This window comes from Sinocyclocheilus rhinocerous, unplaced genomic scaffold (genome assembly GCF_001515625.1).
Source record: "Sinocyclocheilus rhinocerous isolate Xijiao unplaced genomic scaffold, SAMN03320098_v1.1 scaffold481, whole genome shotgun sequence".
In the NCBI taxonomy this organism is placed as follows: domain Eukaryota; kingdom Metazoa; phylum Chordata; class Actinopteri; order Cypriniformes; family Cyprinidae; genus Sinocyclocheilus; species Sinocyclocheilus rhinocerous.
Genome location: NW_015657695.1, coordinates 497,088 through 522,367, shown reverse-complemented (window position 1 = coordinate 522,367; position 25,280 = coordinate 497,088). Strand labels below are relative to the sequence as shown.

The 25,280-nt window shown below is 38.2% G+C and overlaps 2 protein-coding genes across 4 annotated transcripts in view; one reads left to right on the top strand and one right to left on the bottom strand.

Moving 5' to 3' along the window:
• LOC107721488 (receptor activity-modifying protein 1-like) overlaps positions 1-2,593 on the bottom strand; it is a 9,557-nt gene extending 6,964 nt beyond the window's left edge. The window contains exons 1-3 of the mRNA XM_016529514.1: positions 2,469-2,593; positions 1,792-1,856; positions 1,039-1,096 (exon numbers count right to left, since the gene is read on the bottom strand). Coding sequence (XP_016385000.1) covers positions 1,039-1,096; positions 1,792-1,856; positions 2,469-2,523 — 178 coding nt within the window. The 5' untranslated portion in view covers positions 2,524-2,593. The remainder of the gene's footprint in view (positions 1-1,038; positions 1,097-1,791; positions 1,857-2,468) is intronic.
• A 4,455-nt stretch (positions 2,594-7,048) lies between these two features.
• The window catches only part of LOC107721487 (histone-lysine N-methyltransferase EZH1-like), a 20,562-nt gene continuing 2,330 nt past the window's right edge, over positions 7,049-25,280 (top strand). For all 3 annotated transcript variants that reach the window (XM_016529511.1, XM_016529512.1, XM_016529513.1), the window contains exons 1-15: positions 7,049-7,252; positions 9,042-9,192; positions 14,193-14,318; positions 16,122-16,244; positions 16,691-16,808; positions 17,394-17,594; positions 18,205-18,307; positions 20,098-20,261; positions 20,611-20,702; positions 20,844-21,006; positions 22,498-22,679; positions 23,229-23,320; positions 23,423-23,451; positions 24,236-24,361; positions 24,778-24,956. In XM_016529511.1, coding sequence (XP_016384997.1) covers positions 9,055-9,192; positions 14,193-14,318; positions 16,122-16,244; positions 16,691-16,808; positions 17,394-17,594; positions 18,205-18,307; positions 20,098-20,261; positions 20,611-20,702; positions 20,844-21,006; positions 22,498-22,679; positions 23,229-23,320; positions 23,423-23,451; positions 24,236-24,361; positions 24,778-24,956 — 1,836 coding nt within the window. In that variant the 5' untranslated portion in view covers positions 7,049-7,252; positions 9,042-9,054. The remainder of the gene's footprint in view (positions 7,253-9,041; positions 9,193-14,192; positions 14,319-16,121; positions 16,245-16,690; positions 16,809-17,393; positions 17,595-18,204; positions 18,308-20,097; positions 20,262-20,610; positions 20,703-20,843; positions 21,007-22,497; positions 22,680-23,228; positions 23,321-23,422; positions 23,452-24,235; positions 24,362-24,777; positions 24,957-25,280) is intronic.

Genomic DNA, 25,280 nt, shown 5'->3' with positions numbered 1-25,280 from the left:
CGTAAACAAATAGGAATATTTTAATTCAAAAATTATAATTGATTTTATTACCTACCTATATACAGTTCCTTGCAAAAGTCTTCATACCCCTTCATTTTTTTTTTACATTTTATGTTGCTGCCTTATGATAAACTTCTTTAAATTACTTTTTTTCCACATCAATCTACACTCCATACACCATACTGACAAAGCAAAAACAGAATTGTCACAACTTTTAAATTTATTAAAAATAAACAACTGAAATAAGTACATTGCATAAGTATTCATACCCTTAACTAAATATTTAGCTGAAGCACCTTAACAGCCTCAAGTCTTTTTTTGATGTGACAAGCTTTGCTCATCAGTATTTTGCAATCATCTGCCGTTCTTCTCCTCATCTCTTCACCTCTCAAGCTCTGTCAGGTTGGATGGGAGCAAATGCACATTTTCAAGTTTCTCCAGAATTATTCATGAAAGTAAAATAAAATGTATATATATATATATATATATATATATATATGAAATTAAAATATTATAATTTATAAAATAATTTATAATTTTGGAAGTGTGGAGAAATAAGGGCTTTCTTTTAATCAGCATTTTTAAGTAGCATGCTATATGTGTTATTAAATTTTAAATATATATTTGAACAATGCAGACTTTGTATCTGTTTTTGGTTCCTAACAACAGGCCAATCTATATCTCCCCAGTGCCCATGTGTTTATTCAAATCTCAAACTGAAGCAGTTGGTTTATTCTTTGTTCCAGAGACTCTCGCATGCATAGAAAAAAAAGGGATCGAAAGTGTCAACAAAATCTCTCACCACAATGTAGAATTGCAACACAATATTCTTTTCACCAGTTTTTATCAACAACTTTGTAGCAGTAACCGTTCAAAGCGCTGATTGTCTGCTATTCATTGTTAAGCTGCTCAGTAAGAACTCAATTGAATCCATACACTGAAAACAACCTCACAGTAGGGTTTATTTGGACATACAACTCAGAAAAAAAAAGAAATTAGCAGACATGTCTATCATATTTACACAGCTGCATTACTCACCTGCTCTGGTGTATGCAGTGGTTTGTACTTCTGTCGGCATGGTTGATGTAGTCTGTCTCTAGATCACAGAAGAAAAATAAATGATCATGAGATGCAGAGGATATTTTACAAAAATAACCTTTTAGAGCAAACTGAATTCAATTTTAAAGGGATAGTTCACCCAAAAATGAAAATTCTGTCATTAATTACTCACCCTCATGTCGTTTCAAAGCCGCAAGACCTATGTTCATCTTCAAAACACAAATTAAGATATTTTTGATGAAATCAGAGAGCTTTCTGACCCTGCATAGACAGCAAGGGAACTACCATGATCAAGGCCACTACTAAGGGTATTCACCAGAGGACCACGACTCATGCGTGTTCTACGTCAGCAGCACCACAAGCATGCGTCGTGGTCCTCTTGTGAATTGCAGTGGAAAGTGAGAGGGAAGAAAAGAAATGGCTGAATAAAGTCTTTTTTTGTTTGTTTTCTTTGCGCACAAAAAGTATTCTCGTAGCTTCATAACATTACTGTTAAACCGCCGATGTCACATGGACTATTTTACCAATGTCCTTACTGCCTTTCTGGGCCTTGAACGTGTCAGTTGCGTTGCTGTCTACTCAGGGTCAGAAAGGTCTCAGATTTCATCAAAAATATCTTAATTTGTGTTCTGAAGATGAACGAAGGTCTTACAGATTTGGAACGACATGAGGGTGAGTAATTAATGACAGAATTTACATTTTTGGGTGAACTAACCCTTTAACACAACTCACCACAGTTTGTTTCTGTTCGTTTGGTACCAGGGTCTGCAGTGTTGAGACCATTAGACACAGACAGACTATCATGAAAAAAACAAAAAACTTTGGATTACATGAATTACACTAATATTCAGAAACACACTTATTTGTCATTGTAAGACAGCAAATTCCAGCAGTTTGGGGAATATTGACAGGCATGGAAAAAGATGCAGGAAGGGAGTAGATGAAGAGAGAGGCATGGAACATCCTCCCTTTGTTCTGAGCAGTTGGATCATGAAAGTCATTTCCTCAGAAGCTGTCTAATTTATCTGTGTCTACCATATAGTAACTTAAAGCATCATTTTAAAGAAGTCAGCAGTATAATTTACATGACATTCCATTATATTTTCTATGTGGTCATGAGGGCAATAAAGTTATATTATTTGAAATTATTAATTAACATTAATAGATTATAACAGAATTATTGACATATGTGTGTGTATACATACATACATACACACACTACATATTCTTATATATAATCAAACCAGAATTAATATTCTGAATTATCAATTAGAAACATATAAAATTCAGATACAAAATGTTTACAGTATTGAAGATAGCTAATAAGAATTTTCTTCTGGAGATTGCCTCAGATTTTAATTTTCAAGCACATTAAACCAAGTTTTTATTCTGGAGGTTCAGATACTCACCCCAAAACAGAAGAGTCCCTGCTGGTTTCGAAGTAGATATAGATATGTGCGCCATTACGCTTTAATCCTGTGGTGGTTCTATCTGTCTGTCCACCTCAGCTTGCAAAAATCACATGTATGAACTCTTCAACAGGAAGACTCTATTAAAACAACAGGATGTGCTCATTTCCTTAAAGGGGTGGTGGATTCACAAATGGAGAGACATTACAGATGGGGCGGGCGGTCTATTATGTCCCAATGTTGCCATCATCTGTCTCTCTAAATTTCATTCACATTATCTTCACTGTCACTTTCTCTCTATCTATCTTCTGCCTATTTGTCTGTCATATAAAATATGTGTGTTTGTCACTGTACACTTTAGTTTAACAGCATATTTGTTGTGTACATTCATTTTAGATGTTTTTCCTCTAACACTACTCTCAGTCAGTTTCAGTAGGAGAGTCTGAGTGGATGGACTGGAAACTTTTTTTTTTTTTTTAATTAACAAAGCATGAGCCATGATTTGCTTTTAGTTTGGCTCATTTGTTTATCATGTAGAGTATATATATGATGTGATGTATGATGTTTTGGTGTAAGACCAGCTGGTATTTACTGAGGAAACAGTGCGGAAATGGAGGAATCTGCTATTCAGGATGCTTTCCACATTGTTGTTTACACATATTTCACTTATTAATTACATTATAAATGATTTATTATCAATTATGTACAATCCCAATATAGGGTGTGTTCAAAATCCCAAACCTGCATGTTCTTCTGCATGGACAACCAAATACATGTATAATATAAAATAATTACATTGTAACTAAGACATTTCTTTAAAATATTAGGCAAGAACTGGCTTCTGTGGTAGGTCTCACAGTGTTTATTATTATAGAGTTGAGTAAGCAGCCTCATTTCAAACAGACTGTTTCTTTTAATGTTTCTGGCAGGGATTCTGTTGACCTCATCGGGCCGTTCAGGGGGTCTTACCCCAGGTGCTTTGGAGAGTGAACTGTGCTGCAGAGATAAAGCCTGATGACAAATCCACCCCCTGAGCATTGGCTCAGAGGAGTGTCTACCCTCGCTATTGACGTACACAGAGCTACACCACTCTACACCATTGACGCATGTACACTATGACCACCACTGGCATGCACTAAGTTCAGCTCAGGAGTGATGCAAGAGGAGAAAGTATCATTCCCTTAACACTCTCTCACAGCCACAGATGTGTAAGTCAACGTCATTTGGCGATTCCCCCTCTCTCACTCAGCTAGACTTGGTCTGGTGCCTGGTGAAGTTCTGAGGACCCAAATTACTTCCACATTTGATTCACATTAGTAAGGAGAGGCTTGTTTTCCACCCTTAATTGGTTTGCTCGGTTTATAAAGCAGATTAAGTTAGAGGGACAGAAAACACGGGGTTTATTTAGCAGTTTGGGACACTTCAATTTCATAGAATTGGAGTTCAAAATGATTTTACAACTGATAAACATCAGAAAAGCTGATTATAATTGGGATCACACAGGGATGACATTGTCACACTGATATTGTGGTTCACTAAAATAAAGTTTAGTAAAGTCAAAAAACTTTTTTTTTTCCATAGGAACACATGCTGCTCAGGTTTGTGAACAGAAAATGTGCTCAAATTGTCCATGAATGCAATGTAGGTCAGTGGTTTTCAAACTGTGGGTCACAACCTGTAGTCTGATATTTCATGAAACAAGTGACTCTTATAAGTCAGTTCTTTTAATGAATTCTTCAAAAAGACTCACAATCTCAAGAGTTCAGTCTGAATCCCTTAGCCAAAGAATTAACGTACTCAATCCATAAGTGTGGCTACTGAATCTTACTGGACCTCCATGTCAATGAATCTCTCTCTGTTAAAAAATATTTCAGTCTTAAATTAATTATGACTTTGTATGTTTGTTGTTATTTTCTTCTGATAAAAGTTTTAAGTGAGACCTACACTTTTAAAAAATAAAGGTTCTCTACTGGAATCTATAGAAACTTTCCACTGTACAAATGGTTCTTTATAGTTGGAAAATGTTCTTTAGATTTTTAACATTTTCTTCACACCTAGAAAGAAACTCTTTTTTTAAGAACTGTTTACTGAAAGTTTTTTTTTTTTTTTTTTTTTTGGTGGAACCCATGGCACCACTGCAAAAATCCCCTTTTGGAACTTTTAGTGTGTTCACTGATGCCATAATATAATAAAAAGTATGTAAAAAAGTAAGTAAACGATATTTCTTTTGTATTCAAATATCAATCTCAAACAGAAAGCTTGTATACACATTTGCATTTACATCCTTTACATTTAGCACATGCTTTTAGCCAAACTTACTTACAAAAGAGGAGCCTCTGTATCTGGAGTTGTTCAACAGCATGTCAAACGTCACAGTCTCTACTATATTTCATTTCATCCTCTAAACTCGGGGCCTCAGAGCAAAGAGCCCATCCCTCAGTACCCCACACACTGGCTGATACTAATCTTCATTTGACATGCCAAAACCAACATCCAGGGTTTACACTGCACATAATTAAAAACTTTCCACAGATAAGACCTCCCTCTTATGTCTATCTTTCTGCCTGTGTTTGCTTCTGTTGTGAGGTCCAAGACAAACACCGGACTGGCCTAAGAAAACCCTGTTAGGATGGGCCCATTACTGGGATAAGGGTGTGAGGAAAAATTCTGTTACCACTCCATCTATCACATACTGAAGTGCTGAGCAACACCACCTCAACTCTACAGACAGAAGAAGCTAAAACACCTGCACATGTCCAATCTTTAACCAAGCCTGCATAAACTGCATAAGCATAAGCCAACACACACAATGTCAGTATCAGAAAACAGAAGACAGAAAATCTGATTAAAATCTGATACAGTAAACAAAACATCAGTATCTAACAAAATATTTTTTTCCTTGTTAGTTAAAGGGATTGTACCATCATTTACTCACCCACATGTTGTTCCAAACCTGCATTACTTTCTTCTGTGGATCACAAAAGAAGTTACTCTGAAGAATGTTGGCAACTAAACAGTTTAGGTTACAACTGACTTCCATTGTATGAACAAAAACACTGAGGTGTTCCTCAAAATATCTTCTTTTATGTTCCACAGAATAAAATAAAGTCATATAGGTTTGGACTGACATGAAGGTAAATGATGAGCCAATTTTCATTTTTGGTGAACTGGTCTACATCTACTATGTCTTTTATGTTAAAGTATCAAGTATGCAACAAAAAATCTCCCAACGTTTTTCTTTAAGTCATTAATCTGTGAAACCAAACCAAATATTATTTCCATGTTCTTACACAACAAAAAAAGTTTGTTCTTTCACTTGTAACTTAATGCTATTCAGAGAATGTCAATGAATACTCCGGGACAGTTATGTCAAAAACTAAAATGAAAATCCCTGTGTTCCAAACATTACTTCCTTGCTTGTGAAACACAAAAAGAGTCGCCATTCACTTCACTGCATATTTTTTTTAAACAAAATCTAAAACTGAATAGGGTCTGAGATTGTCCTTCTGCCTAATATCTTATTCTGTGTGTTTAAAGAAAGAAAGCCAAACAAGTTTAGAGCAATTTGAGTTCTGACTTTTGGGTGATTTATCTCTTTAAAAAAAATAGGACTGAGGTATAAATGGCTACATGCCGCCACCTAGTGGATTTATAAATATCAAAACATCTGTCGAAATCAAGCTAAATGAGATGTATTCTTAAATTATATAACATTATATAACTTATTATTATTGCATTTCTAGTTGTAGCATTACTATACCATGCCTATACTATTATTTTTATTGATTTATTATACAGATATTTTAAAAATAATAGTGGCAACAGCATTCATTGGTGCTCACATAATAGTAATAGCCAATTACTGATCTAATCTGTGCCAGGCAGTGGTGAATGTGTAAAGCATTTATTGCTATTCATACTGTTAATCTGCGTTGCGATCTCTCTCTCTCGCGCGTTCTCGTTGGTCACGTGTGATTTACAGAGAAGGGCAGTGCCTTCTATCACGCTGCCCTCGCTCGCACTCTGGAGGAAAACAGCACATGCTAAGCGCTGCGGATCTCAAGGGAGCCGTCCAAAAACAACAAGCATTGGATCCTCAAGCCAAGCCCCTTTGCGCGGAGCCTTCTGTCTCTGCATACATTAACATCCACGTGTACATATACGTAGGCTATATGATTAGGTATCTTGCTATAATGTAACTACTTAAATTGTTTATATGTCACATGTTTTTATGCCATCAGCACTTTATTTTTTATATATTTAAAATGCTTTTTTTTTTTTTTGCATGTGTATTTTTATTTATAATTAACATTATAAAGCACGCCACTATGGGAATATTCAATAATAATAATATTAATAATAGACGGATAATCGTTATTAATCGATTAATCAAATTTTAAATGACGCTTATTAAATGTCAGAGCTCATGCACATATTTGCATGCAGGCTATTAATTATTCAGAAAATGAGTTGCATTATTATTTTCCTCCTCTGCGCACTCGTAGCCTGTGGTCCAGCCAAAGAGAGCTGGAGTATGCTCATAATAAAGACGTCACCCTGTGCTTTGACCGTGCCAACTACAATCTCGACATGCGTACGGACGTCCGAGGAATCCTCGCATCCCTAAACACAAGCAGTCTGGCACCGACATCTGCAGCGGCTCGCTAGCCAGGACACCGTTTTTCACTACAGGACGTTTTTGGGCACGCGGACTTCTTTGCTGCGCACTTGAAGCTGAAGCTGATTCGCGTGAGGGTTTAAAGGAAGGAGCAGGGACTCTTAAGGTATTTCAAACTGCGACGGCGATGTCTCCGTATCGTTATTCAGCATGCGCGAGAAAGCTAGAGCATGTGCACAAGACATGTTTAATAAATCGTCTCGGCGTGTATCGTTTGCTTAGTAGTGTCTATTGCACGTATTTTAACGTGTGGCGTTGTTGAAGCTTAGCGTCCTTCATTAACGCTTTCGTTCGTGGCCCGTGCAGCCTTGCGTTATTCGTTCCCAAACAACATTTTATATTTCATTTCAGTTCCTCGAAAGTTCGAGAAAGCAGTATTGGAGGTTAAGAAATGGTGAAAAGTGTACTACGCACTTATCCGCACCGTAGTGATATGGGCTCGTGAGAGACACGCCCACTTCCAGTGTGAGGAGCCAGCGCGTGTTTTTCCCTATGGTTTTTCCCCGCACAGTGTCACTTAGATGCGATTTGCATAGCCTGTTTTGTACTGTGGCAGCCAACGCGTTACCTCTTGTCATTTTCCATTAAATTACTGTTTGGGTAACCTGAAGTGCTAATCTGAATTGGAGACATTTAAATTGTGTGTGACGCGGAATGTTAGTTGTGTTTTGTGAACTGCAGGGGGCAGTGAGTGAGTCCTATATGTAGTCACTGCTGATGATAAAGTTTGAGTCATGCAATTTATCGGTCCCTTGTGTGTGTGTGTGTGTGTGTCTGTGAAAGAGAGTGAGTCACATCTGACGGGAACCCTTATGGAAGGTGCTGTTTATCACGTCCCAGAGAATATGTTTACCATGAAGATGAATCTATGGATTCACGAGAATAACTAACAATATAGATGATTTTATGCACCATAATATATTTACAATGTTGGGTAGGTTACTTCGATGTAATAGGTTACAGATAACAAGATACCCTATTTAAAATGTTATAAGTAGTGTAACTATTTCAATTACTTTATTAATGTAACTGATTACATTTGATTACTTTTCTAAATTCCTAGCAGATTTCTAGCAGTTGTACTCAACACTGATTACTGTCAGACTTTCAAAATCCTTCATCGCTTTAATTGATAATATAATCATTTAATTTTAAAGCACAGCCACCACAAAATCAGACTTTAGCACCTCTTTTTACTTTGAGTTCGTTCTGAGGTTAAATACAGATTTAAAATAATAAGCCGTTTAATATCTATGATACTGTTTCTGAAATCAAATTTTTGCATATAAATGACAGGAAACACTGGCATCTAACAATGCCTTGGAAAAAGCAGTTAATCTTAAAACATAAAGCATATACATAAACCCAAACAGGAAATAAAACTATTGGCTAAGATGAATGAATTATCGAATAAGCATGTGTTCTATTCTGTGTCCTAAACTCCTGAAACATTGGTGTCTCATATTTTAGAGCAGTCAATACAATTTAGGAAAGAAATCAATTAAATCTGTATGTGTGTGTGAAAATATTCAGATATATAACCCGCTTTGTAATCTTTAACATTTTCAGAAGTAACTAATTTAATTACAAAATTTTTCTCAGTAACAGAGTACAGTTACATTTATTTTATAATTAAATCACGTAATTCCATTACATGTAACTAGATACTCCCCAACACTGTATATTTATATAAAATAATTATGTCTAATATATATTATATATCGTGCACACACACATACTGTATAAGACTTCTTTGAATTTTTAAAAACAGTCTGAAATATTAATTTTATAAAATCCTTAAACATACTGTTTGTTCCAGTGTTGTCTGAATGTGAGCTCAGCTCGGCTGGATGTGTATTTATCCCATATATAAGTATTGCTCATGTGCACTGTAGCCAGGTGAGGCTGATGATGGAGGAGGTGTCAGGTCCCCAGTTCTGCACTGCAAAGCCCCCCCACAGTCTTCTGGAATGGAAGAAGAGGGTCAAGTCTGAGTACATGAGGTTAAGACAGCTGAAACGCTTCCGCAAAGCTGAGGAGGTCAAGGTAGAAGGTCTTTTGCAGTATTGTTTTACTTTTCATTCCTTTACTCTTTCAATATAATTTATTCTGTATTTCTATACTAGTTTGGGGTCAGTAAGGTTTTTTTTTTTTTTTTTTTTTGCAGTTAATAATTTTATTCATCAAGGATGCATTGATCAAAGGTGGCAGTAAATACATTAATAATGTTACAAAAAATTTGAGTTTCAAATGAATGCTGTTCTTTGAACTTTCTATTCATTAAGGAATCCTAAAGATTTAGGTTTCAAAAAATATTCCAAAAATAACGACAAAGAAATGTTTCTTGAGCAGCAAATCAGCATATTTGAATGATTTCTGAAGGATCATGTGACACTGAAGACTGGAGTAATGATGCTGAAAATACAGCAGGAATAAATTACATCAATATAAGACGACCGTGTTTTTTCAGATGTATTTCCAAGAAAAAAACATCGTCTTATATTCGAGACAATACGGTATTTTAAAATGTATTAAAATAGAAAACACTTATTTTAATTTGTAATTAAATGTCATAACATTACTGTTTTACTGTTTTTTTCATCAAATAAATGACGCTTTGGTGAGTATCTGTCATAGTGTGCCAAAGACGAGGACTAGGAGAGATGCAGGTAACTTTTATTAAGTAAACACAAACTCATATCAATAGAGGTATCTCCGTGGAAGCAACTGAGGTGAATGTGGCAGAGAGTGCATGAGAGAGGCACTTCCGGTTCTGTGGAAGGAGGGAGAACAGGATCAGTGACAGGTTTGAGTAAGGATACATGAAAGGTTGGTGAAATACGGTATTGTCTGGGTAATTGGAGTTCATAAGTCACTTCATTTATCTGCCTCAAGATATTGAAGGGACCTATGTAGTGGGGACTCAGCTTTTTGCAGGGCAGTCGTAGGCGGATGTCTCGAGTGGAGAGCCAAACTCGATCACCTGGCTGATAGAGAGGTGTATCCCGACGACGGACATCCGCCTGAGCCTTCTGACGTCGGACTGCCCGCTGAAGATGGATGTGAGCTGAGTCCCATACCCTCTCACTCTCTCGGAACCAGTAATCCACGGATGGGACTTCAGACAGTTCTCCTGACCAAGGGAATAGTGGTGGTTGGTAGCAGAGTATACACTGAAAAGGAGTAAGGCCGGTGGACTCCTGACGAAGTGAGTTTTGTGCATACTCGGCCCAAGGAAGGTATTGGCTCCAACTGTCTTGCTGGTGGTGACAGTAGGCCCTGAGATAGCGCCCTATCTCCTGGATCTTCCGCTCAGTCTGGCCATTCGTCTGAGGGTGATATCCAGAAGAGAAACTAACCGACACTCCCAACAATCGGAAGAATGAGCGCCAGACCCTGGAGATGAATTGAGGCCCTCTATCTGACACTACATCCTCTGGAATGCCAAAGTGTCGGAAGACGTGGTTGAAGAGGGCCTCTGCAGTTTCAAGGGCGGTAGGTAGACCCTTTAACGGAATGAGTTTGCAGGCCTTGGAGAATCGATCTAGTGCAACGAGGATGGTGGTAAAGCCGTTAGAGGCACGTAAGTCAGTGGCGAAATCAACTCCTAGATGGGACCAGGGTCGATGCGGAATTGGCAGTGGCACCAGTTTGCCCTCAGGTAGACAACGGGGTGTTGAAATAATGGCAAAGACTGAGCATCCTTTCACAAATCAGGCGACGTCCTGGGCCAGGTTGGGCCACCAATACCTTCCCTCGAGGAGTGAGAGGGTTCGCTGCCTGCCTGGATGACCTGATCCCGGAGACGCATGTATAGAGTCCAGAAGGAAAATCCTGAGGGAAGTTGGTACTTATGTCCCGGTGGAGCAGGTTCTTCTTTGGTGGCGGCACGGATGTCGTCGTCGAGAGACCAGATGATAGGACACACAAAGAGGTCTGGAGGGAGCACAGGTTCCGGATCCTCAGATACAGGGTCAGGTGAGTGAATTCTTGATAGAGCATCGGCTTTGGTATTTTTATGGCCTGGATGGTATGTGACGATGAAGTTGAATCGAGTGAAGAATAATGCCCATCGAGCCTGTCTGGGGTTTAGGCGTTTTGCCTCTCTGAGGTATTGCAGGTTTTTGTGGTCAGTTATAACCTCAAATGGATGATTTGCTCCCTCCAGCCAGTGCCGCCACTCCTCTAGGGCCAATTTAATGGTGAGCAGTTCTCGGTTGCCGATGTCATAATTCTGCTCCGCCGGGGATAGCTTCTTTGAGAAGTAGGCACATGGATGGAGTACAGGGGGTTCACCTCTCCGCTGGGATAGCACTGCTCCGACTCTGAGAGATGAAGCGTCCACTTCGACAATGAAGGGTCTGGGTGCCGGAGAGCTGGAGCAGTGCAGAAGGCGGCTTTTAGTTTTTGGAAGGCTTCGACTGCATTATGTGTCCAACAGAGACGTTTAGGTTTCTGGCGTAGGAGAGAGGTTAAGGGAGATGAGAGTTCACTATAGTTACAGATGAATGGTAGGTAGAAGTTTGCAAACCCCAGGAAGCGCTGAAGATCCTTGATGGTAGAGGGTTGTGGCCAATTCTTCACCGCTTCCACTTTGGTTCGATCCATTTGGATACCTTCCGGCGTGATGTAGCCAAGGAACTGGATGGTAGGTTGGTGGAACTCACATTTTTCCAATTTCAAGTAGAGGTGGTATTGGCGGAGCAGGCTGAGTACTTATTGAACATGATGGATATGGTCAGCAAGATTGGAGGAATAGATGAGGATATCATCTATGTAGACTATTAAAAATTTTTGGAGCATGTCGCGGAAGATTTCGTTCATAAAATTTTGAAAGATTGAAGGCGAGTTGGAGAGCCCGTACGGCATATTCTGATATTCATAGTGTCCTGATGGAGTAATGAATGCAGTCTTCCACTCATCTCCCTGACGGATGCGGATTAAGTTATAGGCACTGCGAAGATCTAGCTTCGAGAACAGGTGAGCTCCACGCAGTTCCTTGAGTGCCGCAGGGACCAAAGGAAGGGGGTAAGCAAACTTTACCGTCTGGGAGTTTAGATTGCGATAGTCAATGCAAGGTCCATGGCCGGTGAGGTGAAAGTTTTGTGGCAGCCGTCTTGCTGAAGACGTCCTGGAACGCCCTGTACTCCTCTGGGAGGTTGATTTTTGCAGTAGTTTCCGGGCTCTCAATGGATGTCAATCCCAGGATGGCAGTTCTCAACAAAGGAACAGGTAGTGATCGAAGGCAATTTTGGATGCAGAAATTACTCCACTGTTCGATTCCCCCTGAGCTCCAGTTGATGATAGGTTGGTGTTTAGCCATCCAAGGCCGTCCCAAGACAACGTCGACGGCAGATTCCTCCAGCACCAGCAACGATAGGGTCTCCTCATGCAAACAGCCAATGCGAAGGGTTAATTCCAGAGTTCTCCACTGCACCAGTCCGTTGTCCAGCGGTTTTCCTTGGATTGTGGTAATCTGATAGCGTGTGGGATTTTTTTGACGTGGAATCTTGAAGGTAGGTAATAGGCGTGAGGTAATGAAATTTCCAGAAGAACCAGAGTCGAAGAGGATTTTTACTGGGAAAGACCGATTGGCATAGATTAATACAGCATCATGATATCGAGGGTTATTAACTACAGAGTTGACTTGGATAGTACTCACCGCTGGACGTGGAGGACGGACTGGGCAGGTTTGGATGAGGTGATCATTTCCTCCACAATACAGGCATAGCTTCTGTTGTATGCGACGTTGGCGTTCAGAGGTGGATAGATGGTACTGTTCCGTTTGCATGGCTTCTTGTGCTGAAGAATCGTTGGAGAGTGAGATGTCAGAAGCATTTTCCTCAACGGAGACCGCGAATAAATGTTGCGAGACGTGTTGGGCCTTAAGCATGAAACTCTCCAATCCCACGGACTCCTCATAATTAGCCATCTGCTGACGAAGTTTGGGGTTTAATCCACATCGGTAAGCTGAGAGGAGTGCAATCTCGTTCCAGCCGCTAGATGCCGCTAGTGTGCACAAAATGAATGGTGTATTCATGGACAGTCCGCTCAGCTTGTCGCAGTCTGAAAAGTTCTTCATGCACAGAGAGGGAAGATGCACCATTACCAAACACGTCTTTAAAATTAGTTATGAAAGAGTCAAGGGATCGAATTACCGGACTTTGCGAGCTCCATAGAGATTCGGCCCATTGACGAGCTCTTCCTGACAGCAGAGAGATGATGAAGGATATCTTTGCGCAGTCTCCGGAGAACTGATGGGGAAGCATCTCAAAATACAATTGACATTGTAATATGAATCCGTTACATTCTGACACATATACTGCTGGTTTGGCCATGGGACAGGCGGAGGCAGGTGAAGTGACTGATGGTTGAAGTTCCGTGCGAAGTGTCGTGATGAGTTCGGTGACTGGATCCGGTTCAAAAGGTTTCCTGGTTTCCATAATGTTTCTCTTTTGGGCTGGTCTTCTGTCACAGTGTGCCAAAGACGAGGACTAGGAGAGATTCAGGTAACGTAAACTTCACTTTTATTAAGTAAACACAAACTCATATCAACAGAGGTATCTCCGTGGAAGCAACTGAGGTGAATGTGGCAGAGAGTGCATGAGAACAGTCTTATCTGAGACACCCGGTTTCCAATCCACAGTTCTTTGAGCACACGAAGATCTTGATGATAGGCAGAGCACAGGTAAGTTACAGTCCTTTAGCAGAGCCGAAGAGAAGGTCCTAGAAGGAGTAACCTTGAGACCAGCCGATGAGCCAGAGTGGTGAGTGTGCTCTTATAGTATGTGATAATGAGGTGCAGGTGCAGGTGCTCAGTATTCCGGTGATTGAGGGCATGGCTGTGTGACAATATCTGACTTTCAAAAAAAAAATAAACAATCTTACCAACCCCAAACTTCTGAACGGTAGTGTATTTCTTTTAGAATTTTTCATTATTCTGCGACCTTTTATTTACTTGATTTGTTAACTATGTCATTCTAATTAGAAAAAGTAGCTTTCAATTCATATAATTTAGTCTTTTTAACTGTTAAGCTTTTTCACAGGCTCTTTTCCAGTCGAATCGCCGCAAGATTGAAGGAAGAACTGAGCTGCTGAATGAGGAATGGTCCAAGCTCCGAATCCAGTCCATTCCCCTTTCCACAACCAGTGGCTCTCTGCCCAGCAAAAAGGCAAGAATGACACAGCTGGAGGCCTTGACCACCACAAACCAGTGTCAGTCATCTTGCATCTGCTCTGTGACACTAGATCGCTTTACTGTGAATTGCCCCTGCTAATTTAGCACAAGACTGTCCCACCTAGCTGATTTATGAGCTGAATCAATACATAGTCAGCTTTGCCTCGCCATTTCCAAACATAATTTATTCTAACAAAATGCCAGTAATGACTCAAGATCAGGTGCCACAGTTTGCCTTCTATTTCCTGCAGTATCCTACCTGACAAGCGTTTAGATCAATCTAATGATGTTATTAATGGACTGACTGTGGCACAGTTAACCTCTGATTAATTAGTCAGGGCAAATATTACCAGCAGGCCGGTAAAATGCAGCAGTGTTTTTTTTTCTCTCTTCATGAAATTGCTCTGTTGCCAAAAATGTATTTGTATGTTTGCCAAGCCAGAGCTCAATATCTGAAACTCCTGTGATATCCACAATAAAAGCAGCCAGCGGGCACAGCAGAGCTTAGCTCTCTGTGGAATACAGAGAGACTGCTCAACATACCAGCACAGCTGGATCCTGCTTGCAACAGCACTGGAAAACAATACCATACTTGATGTTCTTTAGATAACACCAAACCAAATATTTTGATTAGTGGATTATGATGATATTGTAATTTCCCTGGGCACACATTTGGTCCCAGTTCAATTCTTTTTGACCTTATGACATTTCTATCACTGATTTGGTTTGGAATGAAATTATTTCATTATTTATTCACATTTATTCCAGAATGACTTTTTGGTCGCACTTTATTTTAAGGTCCAACTCTCGCTATTAACAAACCATTAACTACGACTTCTGCCTCAATAAACTCCTAATTTGCTGCTTATTAATAGTTAGTAAGGTAGTTGTTAAGTTTAGGTTTTGTGTAGGATTAGGGATGCAGAATATGTGCTTTATAAGTACTAATAAACTACCAATATGTTAATAATGGGCATACTAACAAGCAACTAGTTAATAGTAAGAATTGATCCCTAGTGTTACAGACTTTTTTTCCCCTGTGAAACAAAAGGAGACATACTGAATACTGTTCGCTTTTTTACATTTAAGCATGACTGAAGCTTTTAAGCTTCAAAAAAGGACACAAAAGCATTATAAAAAATATGGTCTGTCTGTACAAATAGTGCACTATGTTCCTTATGAAGCCATGCGAGCTTTGAGTGATTAACAGACACAATTATAAAAATAAGTCGTTATCTCACACATTTCCATTTTGGTTTTTGATGAATCGTTTGATCCAGTTCAGAGAATGGTCTGAATGATCTGGCCACAAATCAGCCTCATCTGGTTCTCAGGTTCAGTTTGACTCAAACGATTTACAGCTATCATATGTCTTCAAGAAATTCAGACTTGGAATACAGTGCATGCATTGTATGGACTACTTTCATGATACATTTACATCCTTTTTGAAACTTGAAAGCCTCAGTTAATATTTATTGTAAAATGCATGGAAAGGAGTGACCAGTTTAATTCTTGAAATGTCTCCTTTTTTCCCGGAAGAAAGAAAGTCATACAGGTTTGGAACAATTTAAATGATGACACTATTTTAATTTTGGGTCAACTTTTCATTTAATAATACAATAGATTTAAATTCAGTAATCTGCCAGTAAAATACAGCCAATGTAAATTCATATATTCAAATGACATTGACTAATTAACATATGCAGGACTAAAGCAATTTAACGGTCCTCGAATAGTTTTGAGTGACACTTTGACTCGTCTTCTGTTTTCCTGTCTTCCCTTTCTTGTCCAATCACAGTTGTGCATGGTAGAGTCTGGCTTTCCGTCTTTTCCGTACCAGGCAGTTGCCATGCGTCCCTTGACAACTGTTGCTGGGATACCATTCATGTACTCCTGGTCCCCTTTGCAGCAGAACTTCATGGTACTGGATGTGGACAATAAGCGCACACACATTAACACACATAAAAAGCACTCAATCATGATCACCATTAGAAGCCTGTGTCTGCAGACAAATAAGGAGAGAGAGAGATGAAAATAGAAGAAAAGCATCATTTTTGACACTGGTCATTTTGAAAGTAGGTCACCCTGCAGCAGCGCATTCACATGTTCTGACAGCTCAAAGCATGTGTTTTTGAAATAATCTCTCAGGTAGAGCAGGATGTGCATCTTTTAAACGCCTACACTCACTTACAGGCACAAATATAGGAATACACAAAAACAGCCAACCACAAAACACATTTACAATGTCGTTGTGCATTTATCTCTCATTAGAAGAACCTCACTGATTCATGAATGCATATGGAACATGTCTTTATATAAATCAATAAAATCACAAAAAAGTCTTTCCTCCCTATCTTTGTTTCTGAGGTGGAAGATGAGACATTTCTGCATAATATCCCCTACATGGGAGATGAGGTATTGGAACAGGATGAAGCGTTCCTGGAAGAGCTTATTGACAATTATGACGGGGTGCATGGAGACAGAGGTGAGCATCACAATATGTATTTATACACATTACAGCTAGTCCTGAGCTGAATCTCTTCTGGAAAGCCCTGAATGTTTTAAATGCATTTTGTATTGTTTTTGTAAGTGTCATTTTTTTATGAAAAATACAATAAAAAAGTAATACTGTGAAATATTAAAATTTTAAAAAAAAATTTTTTTTTTTATTTAGATATATTTTCAAATGTAATTTATTCCCGTGATGGCAATGTTAAATTTTCATCAGCCATTACTCCAGTCTTTAGTGTCACGTGATCCTCTAGAAATCATTCTAATATGCTGATTTGATGCTAAAGATACATTTCTTATTATTATCAATGTTGAAAACAGTTGTGCTGCTTAATTTTTTTTGTGGAAACTGATACTGATAGAAGTCGTTTGTAACATTATAAATGTCTTAAATATCACTTTTGATCAATTGAATGCATCTTTGCTGATTGAAAGTATTCATTTCTTTAAATAGTACTGACCCCAAAATCTTTGAACCGTAGTGTTCATGCCAATCAATATGTAACTTGTATGTGAATCTTAGACAGGCAGTAAGTTTGTAAGTATCTTGTACCAACAGAAGGAGGCTTCATAAATGATGAGATCTTTAAAGAGCTGGTGGAGGCACTGAGCCAATACTCAGACCCAGAGGAGGAGGAAGAGCCCTCGGAGAGAACAGAGAATAAGGAGGAGGAGGAGAAAGCGGTGCAGAAAACTATGGGTGAAGGACCAGAAGAGTCAAAAGTGGGCTTCTTCAAATGGAAGAGGAGCACTGCTGAAGGTGAGTTAGTTTTGAGCAGAAGCAAAATAATGGAATAATTATTATAATAACATTTCATGTAAAATATATGATATAATACATTTAAAAACTATTCATTTTTGTTTAATTAGAGTTTTTATTTAATTTTATTTATTTTAAAGGAAACACAGGTTTACTGTCCAAACACGTATTAATGCCTTTGTATTATTAAAAAAAAAATAAGAAGAAGACCTTTAAATAAATAAATAAATCAGTACTTTTGATGATCATATGTTAGGTCAAATTACCATAGAATTAGGGCTTTTAATAGACAATCGGTGGTGTAGCACTGTACAGCTTTCAGCTTTCCAGTGATTTGAATTTCACTGGTTTAACAACAAATAGACTAGAGCTCACATGCATTGCCCATCAGATCAGCCTGTCTCTGTCTATGTGCAATTGTTTGCTCTGAGTGTCGCCTCTATTCCCAGTGAGGGCTGGACAAACCTGTTTGTTTTAGGACAGTATCCAGTTACGGTACACCCTGACCCTTGCACATGCACACACACATAAGCCCATGCACTACTCTACTTTTGCTTTAAAAGTCAAATTCAGGACAATGCTGATTTTAGTCTCGCTTTTTCCTCACTAGGAAGAGAGCTCTCCGCCAATAAGAAGATTCCTCATGACAAGATTTTCACAGCTATTGCCTCTATGTTTCCATACAAAGGCACCATGGAGGAGCTGAAGGACAAGTAGGCCACCCTGTTGATTTTTAAGCCTTCATTTTTAGAAATGAATGGAATCAGGACATGAAGCAGATTCAAACCGGCTTCTCTCACAATGCACACCAAATTGTGTATGCTGTCAAACTGTTTTCTAAATACTCCCATGTCTGCCATTGTTTGACAAACAGGTTAGCTTGCTTTAGTGATTTTCAGTTCAGTCCAGTTAATTAATTTACACAATGCTGTCCATCCATAATGGCAAACCTAACATGCGTGCACATTCTTCACATGACTAGGAAAGTATATGTCATGCCACCTTCAAGTTGTGGTAAATGAAGGTTCATGGGAAGCTCCTCGAGCTCTGCTGTCAGCTGGCTCTGCAGCCCCCGCAGCAGCAGTGGAAACAAAAACCCGTCACAGTCTGCCTTATCATCCAACTGTTTACTGTTTCATGTCATTATTGTTCATTCCACCAGCTGTGCTCATTTTATTTCTTTCCGCTGGCTGGTGGAAATCTGTGGGTGAGAGTTATATTTAATGGCCTGTTATGTGTGTCAAACAAATTCTGCACTTTAAAGGGATAGTTCATCCAAAACAGAACATTCTGTCATCATTTTATTCACCCCAAACTTGTATGACTTTCTTTCTCTTTTTTTTTTGACTTAAAAATACACAGAAATAATACTTAAAGGCACAATATGTAATTTTCGCCGCTAGAGGGCGCGTATTCAAAATAAACAAATAGACAAAGAGCGCTTCCGCTCCTTCCGGTCGTGCGTATGTGGGGGAAAAAGCAGCGCTGTTTTTAATCAGACTAGATATAGTACATTCTATTAAAATGCACAACATATTAAAGCATCTTTGGTGTTTCCATATTTTCTACAAAACAAAACCGGAAATCGAGGGGTTATGACGTCATTGGCAGGCGACACAATGACACTATGGACACGGTCCGTGTCACTAGTTAAAATTGCTTATTTCTCTGGATTTAAACATTCTTCGAAACATTTGGGATAATGTAAGTACACAAGTCAGCAAAATATATAACACTGTTCTAGTGGTTTTTGAATATCTTAATAAAAAAATCTTACATATTGTGCCTTTAAGTACACTCAGTACAACAGCTCATTGTGACTACGGCTGTTTTTATGCAACATGAGGATGAGTATATAATGGCAGAATTGCACATACACTACCGTTCAAAGTTTAGGGTCAGATTTTTTTTTTTAAAGAAATTAATAATTTTATTCAGCAAGGACACATTAAATTGATCAACAGTGACAGTAAACACATGAATAATGTCACTAGAGATTTCTATTCCAAATAAATTCTGTTTCTTTCTATTTCTTTCTTCAGATAATTCAGAAAAAAATGTGTCATGGTTTCCACAAAAATATAAAGGAGCGCAGCTGTTTTAAACATTTATAAATAATGAGAAATATTTCTTGAGCAGCAAATCAGCATATCAGAATGATTTCTGAAGGATCATGAAGACTGGAGTAATGATGCTGAAAATTCAGCTTTGATCACAGAAATAAATTACATAAATTACTAAATATACTAAAATAGAAAATTATTATACAGTTATTTCAAATTTGAATAATATTTCACAGTATATATATTAAAATATTCTAACATATAATTATAATATAACATTTTTGTTATAATTTCATTATAATATTTTTGACCAAATAAATGCAGCCTTGGTGAGCATAAAAGACTTCTTTCAACCCCAAACCTTTTGCTGTAGTTTCAGTTTAGTGTGTTTTGCTGTTATTACAAATGATAGTGTAAGTGTATTTTTCTCTCTCTTGCAGGTATAAGGATCTCCTGGAGCCACCCAGCCCTGTGAAGTTGCCTCCTCTCTGCACGCCCAACATGGACGGCCCCTTAGCCAAATCTGTTCAGAGAGAGCAAAGTCTGCACTCTTTTCACACACTTTTCTGTCGCCGCTGCTTTAAATACGACTGCTTCTTGCACCGTAAGAAATTATAATGTCCTTCTCTAGTCTTCTGCCTTTTTGTGTTTATTCAAATGGAGAGCATGATGCATGATACAATCTGTCCTTCAGTGCATGTTCCTGAATTATGTACAGTGCAATACCTTTCATGTATGATACCATATTGTACAATCTTCATCAGTACATCAAGCATACAGATATACCCTGTTTAAACTTGGCAATAAAGTTTGTCTAAAATGATCAGCTCACAAGTGGTCAGCTGAGTATCATACTATATTTAGTATAATTATAATTATGCTATATTTAGCAGTGACCACATATGATTGAATCATCCAAAATGGATGTAAATTAGTACGTTGTTTGTGTTTAGCTTTCCATGCATCTCCTAATGTGTATAAGAGGAAGAATAAAGAGATCCGAATGGAGACAGAGCCCTGCGGACTGGACTGCTTTCTGCTGCAGGTACAGCTTTCTGAGTACATAACAATTTCATACGTTTTTCTACTTAGCTGAGAATTTATAATTTTATGAACTTGGATTAAATTTATATCTTAATTAAATGTATAATTTATAAAGTTCTCTTTATCCCTTCTTTGGTCGCAGAAAGGGGCAAAAGAGTTTGCTGATCAAAACATGCAGAGGTCTCAAAGGCCCCGGCGTGGACGGCGACAGCCCCGCCCCTCGAGTTCCTGTGGCCCCACCCCCTCAGGCTTCTGTGAGGAGGGAAAAGAAGGAGACAGCGACCATGAGACCACCAGCTCCTCAGGTACAGTGGATAAAGAGTTAATAGTTTATCCAGACCAAAATAACACAGATGAAACACACAGCCAAACCTTCCCTCGCCAAAAATAACTCTTGTCCCATGGTGAGTTGTTTGTCTAAATTGCAACAGAGACATCACTGGAAATGTTTGCAGAAACACAGGAACATTATGAGTGGTGCTTGCTAAAGTAATAATTATTATTTTCACCTGTCGGATGATTAAACGGGGAAACAATTGTATAGGGTTCTTTAAGGGAGGGATTCAAGCCATATCTAGAGAGAGTATAATAGAGATTTTGGCTTAAAATCATCACATTCTAGCAACCACCAAAACATGCTTGGAACCACATAGCAGTGCACTAACAACAACTCAGAATGGCCTAAAACTCACGCACAATGTATCAGTACCATTACAGATACATCATCTGGTCATCAACCGATACAGTATTACAATCTTTTTAATGTATCATATCGGTTAGTATTTAATTGTTTATTCTCATTTTTACATCTTATGCTCACTTAAAGTTAATCTTTAAAAAAAACAAATAATTTAATAACATAATCTTTAACAAATTTCAAGATTAATAAGATTAATGTTTTGATGCCTAAATCCACTTGTAGCATTTAAAAATGACAAATTTGAGTTTTTATTGTATTCCTGTGACGGCAAATCTGAATTTTCAGCAGTCATTACTGCAGAAATCATTCTAGCTTGTTGATTTGGTGCTCAAGTAACAAATCGTCTTATTAGCAATGTTAAAAACAGTTGTGCTGCTTATTATTTTTGTGGAAAACTTGACATGTTATTCTAGGATTCTCTGATGAATAGAAAGTTAAAATAACAGCATTTATTTTTGAAACAGAAATCTTTCATACCATGTTAAATGTCTTTACTGTCACTTTGGATCAATTTAACGCATCCTAGCTGAATACAAGTAGTAATTTCTTTTTTTTTAAATTATCTTACTGACCCAAAACTTTTGGTTACACTTTATTTTGATAGTCCACTTTAGACATTCTACTAACTATGAGTAACTTTGTACCTACATGTCAACTACATGTCAACTAATTCTCATTAATTTGCAACTACATGTCTACTAACTCTCAGAGTAGACTGTTAGGGTAGGTTTAGGGTTAGTAGAATAAGTTGGCATATACTTGCAAAGTTTCTGATAGTCAGTATGTTGTATGTTGTGGACCCATCAAAATCAAGTGTTAGAAGATATTAAGCAGACATTCTACTAATACTCTAATGACTGCTAGTTGACACGTAGTTGCAAAGTTACTTACTGTTAGTAGAATGTCTAAAGTGGACTATCAAAATAAAGTGTTACCAAACTTTTTAACAGTAGGGAATTTAGACAAAATAGTATAGAATTTTAATTTAATAAGTTAATATCAAATACCATATGCTGCTATTCAGTTCTGATTTACTTCAGTAAAGAGTGTTTGGATGAAAACCTGACATTTAGCTGTGTGCTTATTTGTGTGTCAGAGGGTAACTCTCAGTGTCCCAGTCCCGCCAAACTGAAACCAGGGGAGGAAGGAACGGAGGAGTCCGAGTCGCCTCCTCAGTGGAGCGGAGCAGAGGAGTCTCTGTTCAGAGTCCTGCACGGCACATATTACAACAACTTCTGCTCTATTGCACGACTCATTGGTACCAAGACATGTAGAGAGGTACGCACACAAATGACAATGAACAGGAGGTTATATATGTGTCTTTTGCTAGTTTGATAATGTATCGTCTGGTAACTCACTGGTAAAGGAGTTTATTAATGCAGATCTAAATTGAATTAAAATGTATTAAATGTGCAGAAAGTTCTACAGTATATACTCAGGAGCAGAGACGACAAAAATGTGTGCGTTTAAATGTATGACTGTGTGCATGTGTGCCTGTGTGTTTTTCCCAGAAAGACTGTGGTTTGGCTAACTGGAAATGCGATTACCTCAAATCATGTGTTTTTCTTTCATTTAGGGAATGGTCCAAATCTTTTTCTAGAAGAGTGTTGTTTTGATTGTGTGTTTGTGTGTGTATGTGCGTGTTAGTGTGTGTGAGAGCTCATATGGCAAAGATCAACATGATAATGAGCGGTTACGTCTCAGCTGGGTTTCAGAGTTCTGACTAACGCCCATTAAGTGTTCACTGGATTGTGATGCAGTGTGTGTGTGTGAGTGTAACATGTTGCAATGCTCTGTCTCATGTGATTATGTATGACTTTCTGTCAGGTTTACGAGTTTGCAGTGAAAGAGGTGCTGATTCACCGTGTCCCGCTGGAGGATGGTGGGATCTCACCTCAGAAGAAAAAAAGAAAGCACAGGCAAGATGTTAACACACCACACCTGGCTGTCAGATTCTGGATGTTACACAGACAGCAAAATACTAACATTAGAGCTCAACTATGTTTCTGTTTGTTTGATAGATTATGGGCAAAGATACAGCTGAAGAAAGGTAAGACTCTCAACTTCAATACCAGACTGAGACGAGGTTTGGACAAACAGAAGGAAAAGTCATGGAGATGTCTGTAGTTAGGGAGATTATTCTGGCTGGTGATTAGAAGTCGGACAAATAAATAATCAGGTTAATGGTTTGTTCATGTGCATGTGCTTATTTCACATGTACCTTTAGAAATAATTTATTCACTTTCAACACAGAAACAAAGACTTTTTAAGACTTAGAAAACAAATATTAAACATGGTAGAATAACAAAAAAATGTAATATTCTAAAGGTTTCAGTTCTTCATGTAACATTTATTGTAATTTTATTTGCAACACAAGTATTTTCAGTATTTTAAAGTATTTAAAATGCAGTCAGAATATTGGAATGGTGTTAAAAATTTGCACAAAAAAAGCATATCTATCATCATCATAGTAATTATAGTCAGTATAATTCAGTTCTAAAATATTTGTTTATTTTTAATCTATTAAATATGATTATTAAATATTGAAATGGCAGTAAGGCTTTACAATAAGGTTCATTTTTAACAGTTAATGCTGTAAGACTCAGAGCATTTATTAATCTACACTATATGCTGATGATAGGTCATTGGTGTTTGTTAATAATACATGTTAATCAAACCTTATTGTAAAATGTTAGCAAAACTGCTCTTTGTGAGTGCAGTTTCTGAAAAGTAACTGCACTGGTGTATGTAATAATCACAAATTTTTGGAACCATAATGGAATGTCTTTGTTCAGAACGAATTGTTCTCATTTCCCTTTCTATTTGTCTTACAGACAACTCGTCCAATCAAGTGTACAATTATCAGCCATGTGACCACCCTGAGCACCCATGTGATAGCTCCTGCTCGTGTGTGATGACACAAAACTTTTGTGAGAAATTCTGCCAGTGTGATCGGGAGTGTGAGTTCAACACAAACGAACATACAGTATACACACGCACATACAAACTTATGAAATATATTCTAATTCAAGTATACAGTATTACACTGTTCTAAAATAAAGGGAAAAACAGCCCCTTTTGTTTCAGAACATTTAATAAGTAAAATAATCCTTTCTTATAGATATATAATATCTATAGAATTACATTTCTGTCCAATGCTCAAATATTTCTCCTGTTTTATGTCTATACACCACGAGGGGGCACCAACAAAACAAGCAGTGAAGAAATGACACACTTTAACTCTAATAAATTGTTGTACCATTTTGACATTTACTCAGACTACGTGATTTTGAACATCCATTTATTTTAGGTATAAGAACACCTCAAACATTCACAGGTCACTTTAGCCAAGTTCTGCTCTGGGTTTTTGTTCTAGGTCAGAACCGGTTTCCTGGCTGTCGCTGTAAGACTCAGTGCAACACCAAGCAATGTCCGTGTTACCTGGCGGTGCGGGAGTGTGACCCTGACCTCTGCATGACCTGTGGGGCCGCAGACCACTGGGACAGCAAACAGGTCTCCTGTAAGAACTGCAGCATTCAGAGAGGACTCAAGAAGGTATGAAGTACATTCCACTGACACTGTAAATGATCTATCTATCTATCTGTCTATCTATCTATCTGTCTGTCTGTCTGTCTATCTATCCGTATGTCTGTCTGTCTGTCTGTCTGTCTGTCTATCCGTCTGTCTATCCGTCCGTCTGTCTGTCTGTCTATCTGTCTGTCTATCCATCTGTCTGTCTGTCTGTCTGTCTATCTATCCATCTGTCTATCTGTCTGTCTATCTATCCATCTGTCTATCTATCCGTCTGTCTGTCTGTCTGTCTATCTATCTGTCTATGCGTCTGTCTGTCTGTCTGTCTGTGTCTGTCTATCTATCTAT